This window comes from Triticum aestivum, chromosome 1D (genome assembly GCF_018294505.1).
Source record: "Triticum aestivum cultivar Chinese Spring chromosome 1D, IWGSC CS RefSeq v2.1, whole genome shotgun sequence".
Taxonomy (NCBI): Eukaryota; Viridiplantae; Streptophyta; class Magnoliopsida; order Poales; family Poaceae; genus Triticum; species Triticum aestivum.
In genome coordinates, this window is record NC_057796.1 from 237,343,945 (window position 1) to 237,352,152 (window position 8,208).

Here is an 8,208-nt window from a genome sequence, read left to right on the forward strand (position 1 = left end):
TGCCACATAACCGCGGGCACGGCTTTCGAAAGTTTATAACTGCTGGTTAAATTCCAATTATACCAATGTATTTGTTAGAATAAAATATGTAAAACAATATCCTACTTAAGTATATTTAGATGATTTTTTTAGAACACTTTTTGTATCTACTTAGGATATATTTTTATCAACTTAAAATCATGGGGAAAATCACACCCTAAAATCATGGGAAATATTTATGCGTTAATAGACAAGACCTGAATTAACCAAGTGAGCTAGCACATGTTCCTTAATAGACAAGATGCCTTTCTATAGGCTTCCTCTCTCCACTTTAATCAAGGCTGCTTGCATGGCTCTCTTTTTAATCAAATCGTTGGGCCTATTTGAGCATCAAATAATACTGTAGTTGTTAGGCTTTTCCGCGTCGCGAGCCACATGAGAAAAACATAATCACCAATCCAGCGGGCTAAAAAACATCGATATTTCATGTGAAATAAACTCAACTTCCTCCTTTAAGACAATTCCCACCCGTTTATATAGGTTAGCAAGTTGATTGTAATATCAACAAGACACCTAGAAAATGGGAAGGTGACAACGGACGAGAGGGTGATTAAACTCGTGATGAAAGAAAGGATTGATTTGGGACTTGGTGCACGCTGCAAGGATCCGGCTTGCCTGCTCCCTCCCCATGCTCCCATCCGTGCTCCCACTTCATCCTACGGCTGTCTTTTTCCCTTTTTTCTTTCTAATCTAATCATCTCCCCCCTGATTTTAAGGGGGTGGGGCCGGGCCTTGTTTTGCTTCAATCAAATCAAACCACGTACGCGGGAGCATGGATGGGCGCATACGCGGGGAGCAGGCAAGTCTCGTCCACGCTGCAAAGAGGGACGGGTGGGCTAAAAGAATTAACTTATTAGGAAGGATTGTGTGTGTAGGCTGGAAGGAACATGCAAGGAAGGAAACATGGACGTGTGTGGTTGTGTGTCGATGTCGTGTGCGGAGGATTACCTTTTTCCTTCTAAACATTGGCGACTCTCTGCCGCCTGTCAGTGTTCGAATGTCGTGTTACTGGTAGGCATTTTGGTGTAGCGACATTGATCATAATGCTAGCCAATTTATTTTTCCCATTGCAACGAACGGGCATATGTCCTAGTTCTCTCTTTAAAAAAACTGGCACCTGGGATGACCGAAGATGGGACGCAAGAGCGCAGGGAGACGCTGCGCCGGGCGGCCGCAGACAACCGTGGTGATCTGCCGAGACGCCTGGACGGAGATAGGGAGAGCCAAGGAAAACAAGGAGCAGGGCGCAGCCCGGCAGCGGTCACCTGCGGCCACGGCGGGAGGAGCACTGGGAGGCGGTGGCGCCGGGAGATCACCGAGAAAGCCGCCCTGACGAGCGACCCAGGGGTGATACGAAATTTCCGTGTAACTTCGGCCAGATAGACAGGAACATCGATAGGCTGCGAGTCCAAGTTCAAATCGTTAGTTGCTTCAGAAGAAAAGGTTCAAATTGTCCCTTCATTTCTTTTATCTCTCACTTTTCTTTCTTCCAGCACAGCCAAACATCAGGAGAATTATACAACACATACACACACACACACACTGGGCTCTCTCTAGAGGCACGCACAACAACTGACACATCCTGCACACATCAATGCCGAAGAGGAAAAAACACAGAAACATTATTGTGTGGGGGAACGGATCTACATGCTGTGTATTGTGACAGGCCAGAGGGCCCTGCTACCAGGGCACTTGCCTGGCCTCTGCAAGTCTCCGGATGATGATGCTCCATACAACTCACCATCCAGCTGCTCGCCTATACAAAACCCTCCTTTGGGGAGGGCGGGTATCATCACCTAATCCTGAAGCTACATGTGGGTGAGTGAGCACTGAGCAGGCAGCAGCCATGGATCGATCATCTCAGCGAGTTCTTCAGCGTCCGCACCGTCATCACCAGCTGCTGCCTCTCACCTTCCACCTCCGCGAACTTGAGGCTTATCTCCGAATACCGCTCGTGCAGCTCGTTCAGCTCTTGCTGCATCGCCTTGTTCATCTCCTTCAGAGACTCCAGCTCCTTTGAGGACTGCTCAGCAGCACCCCTGGCAGCGAGAAAATCAACAACAGCAGAGTATGTCAGTCACATTTGCTCCTATATGTATAACTGGATTTAAAGCTAAGAAGACCGAATGCGGTAATTTAATTCAAGATGATAACCTCGTGTCGTGGCCATTGCTGTGTCCGTTGGCGCTTGGCGTGGCGTCACCGCTCACAGTGCTGACGGTGTCGTGCTTGATGCGCTTCGAATTAGTGTGCTGATTATCCTGCAAAGCATAACATGGTGTGTCACTTTCGAGGCACCAAAGTGTATGATTGCAGCATGAGCATTGCTATGAAAAGGCCCAACAGCTCCAAGCACTGAAATATCATATCCTCACTGGTGGGGACCTCCATTCAAAGCTGCCCCTCTCCTCTAGGAAGCAGGTTGTACAGCATAATAGTGGATATAAGTAGCTAGAGCCAGATTTATCTTCCCATGTGCAAAAAACACGTAATAATGGAAAATCTCTACACAGTGACACCTACTTATTTGTGTTGACAACCCACAAACTCATGGGTTTTAAGAGTGTGTGCACTGTCCAGCATGCTGACTTGAATACAAAAGGGAAGGTACACCTACTGGTTTAAATGAGAGTTCTTGTGGAAATATTCTATGATTTTCTTTGTTCAGGATGAGTTTTTGTTGGTTGTTTGTGGAAAGTTTTCAGTTGTTGATCTATCTATTTACATATGCCTTCTTTGTTACGCATATGAGAGAAAGCTAGCATGAAAAATAAGTACAGAAAGTAAACTAATCATAGAATATTACTGTTTTGCTACAAATATATCTGGTTTTCGATACTTACCGTTGTATCTGAAGTGACACCATTTTCCTTGGCACCTTCCCTGCTTTCAAGGGCTCTTCTCAGCTTCAGCACCTGAGAAGCAAGGTTGCTTTTCTCAGCCTCCTTTGTGGACAACGAGTTCTTCATATTGTCGTACTGGAGTTTCAACGATCCAATAGTTATTTGTAGCTTCCCTATTGTCTCATCCCTTTCACTCTTGGAGCGTTTCAGAGTGTTTAGCTCCTCCAAATATGTCTGCATTTGGTCCTTGAGCAATGCAAGCTCTTTATTGAGCAAAGTAATTTCAGCAGTTTTGTCTTGCAAGACCATGTCCTTTTCACCATTTGCAGCCAATTCCATGTCTTTCTGCTCATTCCTTTCCACGAGTTTGTCTCTCTCATCTGATAGCTTGTCAATCTTGGCTTTGAGCTGTTCAATTTCTTCTGATAGATCATTTAACTTTGACTCATCACTTCTCTTCTGGTTCTCGAACTCGTCGCTCTTGCTCTTGAGCTCCACCACCAGCCTATCTATCTCGTTTGACTTGAAATCCACTAGGGTAAGTAACTGCTGAATCTTCACCCGGTGTTGTTCTTGGACTGATGCGGCATCTTCGTGGGCCTTCTGCAGTAATTCTTCCAACTGGCTCTTCTGCAACTGTAGTTCTGCTGCCTCTTTTCTTGCTTGCACAAGCAGCTGTTCATTGGCACTGAAAGCAGAAGATACTTGTGAAGATAAACTCTTGAATTCCTCCTGAAGTCGTTCGGCAGTGGTAGCATTGTTCCACCGTGCCTTCCTCAGAGACTCCTCGGCCTTTATGGCCCTCTGCTCTTGCTCAACCTTTGCAGCCAGTACTTCTGCTATATCAGCCTCTAATCTTTGAGATTGTTCCTGGAGTTCATTCTCCAGGTTCTCGACATTGGCCTCAAGATCACTTATTATAGATAAATGTGCTGAACACTCGTACTGCATCCTTAGCTGCTCTCTCAGTTGTGTTTGTTCCAGCCTTGAAGAGATGTCATGGTTCTCTTGCTTCAGAATCTCATAATCAAGTGCAAGCTGCTCCATTTGCATCTCAAGATCCTCACGGTCTTTCTTGTACAGCTCGATTTCATCACTCAGTTCAAGAATCTTCTCTTGTAGTTCAGAACTAGCGACGCCATCACTCTTCTTCACCAATGCATCCAACATAAGCTCGTCTTCTTTCTCTTGGTACGAGCTTGTTTCAGACATGTCCATCTTGTGTCCAGCACTGTGCACATTTGACAGTGCATGCTCATATTCTGCCTCCTGGGGATCCTCTACTGTTTCTTCTTGCAAAATGGACATATCTCTATTCTTCTGCTCGAGCATTTCATCAAGATCCTTCACAGCCAGAAGCAGCTCAGAGTTGGACTCCTGCATTTTCTGTAGCTGTACACGTAGATCTGCATTTAAATTCTTCTCATGGCCCAGCTCTTGCTTCAGCTCCTCAACCTGAGACCAGGGATCTTCCCCATCTGACAACCGTTTACCTGATCCATTTGCATCATGGATCGTCTTCCTCATTCCTCTAAGGCCTTCACATTCTCTTCGGAGTGCATCCCTCTCATCCCTCAAGCTACTCATTTCCTTGGAAAGATCTTGCCCTCGCCTACTCTCTTTAACAATTTGCTTTCTGAGTGTCTGCAACTCCATGTCTGAGACATCCAGTTTTCTTGTCAAAGTCCCTATCTCACTTCTCAGCTTCTCTACATCATCCTCTGCACCTCTCAACCCCGTCTCACCCGAGTTGCTCGTCGACCCATCGGTGCTAGCATCAGGAGCTGAGCTTCCTGACCAGTCACCAGAGCTCAATGGGTTTCTCGATGTGGCGTTGTTGGCAAAAGGCGAGAGGACATTGGTCGCATCCTGAAGAAATGTGCTATGCATGTTCGCACTGGTTTTGGGAGTGAATCTTCCTGAGCTCCCATCTGAACCCGACAACGAAACGGCGTCAAAGCCATTGGCGTTGTGGAGGTGGCCGGCCGGCTCAACAGATGCCGGCATATTTCTTCTCAAGGGAAACCTCATCCCTGGTGGTTTGCTGATCACCAATCCATCCTGTACAAGAAAGCTATCAGTTACTATCTGATGAACATACGGAAAGATGACATAGTACATGCACTGTTCAGTTCTAAATTCTCCCCCTTCACTACAGGAATGAGAAATTCAGATCTCAAACAAAAAGTTCCACGCAGCAAATGTGACCCCCGAAATGATCAACTAGAGAAACGTAGCTTCCCTTTTTCTTTGCAATATGCTTAGCATGCCAAAAGCTCTCTTTCTTGGCCATCAACAGAAATGAAACAAAGCAATGCAATGATGATGGACCAAATAGGGAAAGCTCTCGAGGACTCCTCCCCACTAACCATCACTGGTTACTTACATGCACAGGGCTCATCGAATCGGCAGCAAGCGACCTCGCCTTCTCGGCTTCCTCGTCCTCGCACCGGCTCAGCTGGCTCTGCAGCGTCCTCCGCGGCGAAGACTTTGCTGTGTCGCCGTTCTCACTGTCGCCGCGAAGAGCAAGAATCAGTAACCAATTACACAATCAACGCCTGAATCAAAGCAAATGCACCATGCCTAAGGCACACACCGAAATGCAGCAGGCACAGGCACAATCCTCAAGCGCAAACAGCCACAATGCAGATAGCAGCAATGTGTAAGTGAATCTGGTTGATGTGAGATGAGATGAGATGATCTCTTAAAGCTCAAACCAGAATGCAGCGGATGTGTCTAAACTAATCTCCAACCAACGCGACGCAAGGCGACCTACCTCCCGTCGTCACCGCACCCACCGCCGGCACCACCCACCACCCGCTGGATGGTCACCTGTCACACGGAACAACAGCAGCAACCATCAAAATCAGGAACCGCGAGCGCGTCGCCGTCAGAGGTCACAGGAAAACGCCGCAAGCTTTTTAAGAGGTGGGGGGATCGGTGCTCACGTGCAGCAGCGCGCCGGGCGCGGGGCTGCCCTTGAGGGGGAGCGTCACCGCCGACGGCTTGAACGCCTCCGCGTACTCGGCCATGTTCACCGTCGCCTCCCCCAGCAACGCCGCCTTGGCCGACCCCTGCACGGACCGCGGCATTGCCGAGTCAGAACAAATCGAGCACGATCGCTCTCGATTGATGTAATGTGGGGCCGGCTGTCCTCACGGTCTCGTAGACGAGGAACTGGTAGATCTTGTCGCCGGCGGCCGCCTTGGCGGAGGGGAGCTTGGTGGCCTCGAAGATCGGGGCGGGCCAGCGGCAGGCGCCGTCGGCGACCTCCGCGCGCTCCGTCCGCGCCGTGGGCCGGCCGACGTCCTGCGGCGTCACCACCACCGTCATGGACTCCCACCCCAGCTCCGGCACCTGCAGAAACACGCGCGCTCCGTCCGTCACGCCTCAAATCGAACGCGAAAACCAAGAACCAAGACCAAAAATTCTGCTTCCTCCGGAGCGAGCAGGGGATCGTGCCGTGCCTGGGTGGCGTGGAACTGGAGCTTGAACACGGCCTTGGCCTTGCCGGCGCCGCGCCACCTCGCCGACTTGAACATGCCGGCGACGGCGGGTGCGCTCCAGAGGAATCAGCCAAGAAGCCAACCGCCCCCCAACAGAACCAGACGAAATCTTGCTTGCTGGCTAGTCCGTCACGCCTCGATCGGCAGCAGCATTGCAATGCCGTGCGCGCGAATCCAGTGACGCCAAGCTTGGCATTGCTGTGCGGTGCGGGTGGTGGTTAGTTGGAGCGGCGAGAGCAGCACATGGAGGCAGGGGCGGAGCACGCATAGAGAGTGGGAGGGAGGGAGGGAGGGGCCAGTGGGTGACACCGCAGGCAAGCAAGCAAGAAGGCCGGGGCAGGGGCGGCTTTGGGCAAAGGCAGGGGCACACCACCAGTGGACAGATCTAGTGAGAGAAAGGAACCCAGCTCAACTCTCTCTCGCACACACACGCACTGCAGCTTTGCTTTGCTCTCTCTCTCTCTCTCTCTCTCTCTGATTTGGGGGTTTAGGGACTAGGGGGGGGGGGTGAGAGAGAGGAGGTGGGAGAGAGAAGGTTCTGAGTCTATAAAATGGTGGTCAATTGATTTGGGGAAAAGGGTAATGGAGATTTATTTAGCTAGAGCGAGGTGGGAGGATGGCGACGGATAAAAAATCTGGAGCTGCCATTGCGTGAGCTTCACAGCTGCGCCGGCAGGAAGGAGACTGATCTCGCTGACCCTCTGGGCCGTGCTGAGCTGTGTGGACCTGCCGACGGCAATTCTTCTTCTACTTCTGTGAAAGAAGCGTGGACGTGTGAGCGACTTACTTGAGACCTACTACTAATTCAGCTTCTTTGCTGGTTTGTTGTTTTTGAGATAGCTCATCACTCATGTCAAGTGGTAGCTTCTTTGCTGGTTTAGCAAAGGGGTTAGTGAGGTGCGTGTTGGAGTGTTGTCCATGTTTCTCTCTTCTTGTGAGAAAGAGGGTTGTCGATGTTGATGTGAAACCGTGAGACAAACGGTGCGATCTTTGCTTTCACTCGTGCACGTCTCATGGAATCTGAATTATGAAACCGCATGTTTATGCGTATGTCTTAATAAACCCGTGAGAAAGACGTCGCGGGTGTTTCTACAAATGTTTTTGGTTGGATTTGATTGGATGCCCAAGTGGTGTGTTTGATGAATGATACGTCCGGTTTATTTTTCACACGAACAAAAGGATAAAATGATGTGTGATGTCATTGTATATGTGGAAGCATTAAAAAATTGGGAAACGTTTATACGCGGTCGACCGGCTAAGTTTTTCGCCGGTTCGCACCGCTCACTCACGCACACGCTCGTCTGCAGGTGGGCCCTGCATCGAACGACCCAAATCCCCTTTACCTTATCTCTTCAGGGCCGATGAGATCCCCTCATTTCTTCCTCGTGAACGAACACATCTACTCTGGTCCACGAGCTCCGTTCCCCCCCTCTCCCTCCATCTATAGGCGCTTGCTCTCCCCTACCGGCAACAAGCTGTGCCGGCCAGCCATGGCAGCTCGTCAAGTAGCTAGTGCTCCTCCGCCATGGCAGCACGTCAGTCCCAGCGCCACACGCAGCACCCACTCCCTCTTTTTCTGCCCTCGAGGGTTCATCGAGTCCTTGCTCCTCCGCGAACCCCCCCCCCCCCCCCCCGGACCGCACCGGTGCTGATGCTGTCGACGACGACCACCCGCTGCTGCCACCACGCTGTAGTACAAGCTCCAGACCAAGTGGGCGGACGAGATGCTGGAACCGGCCTCAGTGGAAGCTACAATCGGCGGCAATTTTTGCTACAAGTGTTTTTTTGTTTTGCTGGAGTCAGTAATTTATTTTAGGATC

The 8,208-nt window shown here is 50.1% G+C and overlaps 1 protein-coding gene across 1 annotated transcript; it reads right to left on the reverse strand.

Moving 5' to 3' along the window:
- Positions 1-1,469: 1,469 nt before the first annotated feature.
- LOC123181195 (putative leucine-rich repeat-containing protein DDB_G0290503) lies at positions 1,470-6,893 on the reverse strand. The gene is made up of 8 exons (XM_044593450.1): positions 6,350-6,893; positions 6,042-6,239; positions 5,831-5,956; positions 5,659-5,714; positions 5,269-5,392; positions 2,883-4,943; positions 2,194-2,300; positions 1,470-2,078 (listed from the first exon to the last, which is right to left on the reverse strand). The coding sequence occupies exons 1-8, from the start codon at positions 6,422-6,424 to the stop codon at positions 1,895-1,897; spliced, it is 2,931 nt and encodes a 976-aa protein (XP_044449385.1). The 5' UTR covers positions 6,425-6,893; the 3' UTR covers positions 1,470-1,894.
- Positions 6,894-8,208: the final 1,315 nt, after the last annotated feature.

Coding starts and splice junctions, on each gene's coding strand:
- LOC123181195 (XM_044593450.1), bottom strand. CDS start 6,424: ATGTTCAAGTCGGCGAGGTGGCGCGGCGCCGGCAAGGCCAAGGCCGTG. Junction 5,715..5,830: donor CGCCCGGCGCGCTGCTGCAC/GTGAGCACCGAT, acceptor TCCGTGTGACAG/GTGACCATCCAGCGGGTGGT. Junction 4,944..5,268: donor ATTCGATGAGCCCTGTGCAT/GTAAGTAACCAG, acceptor TTTCTTGTACAG/GATGGATTGGTGATCAGCAA.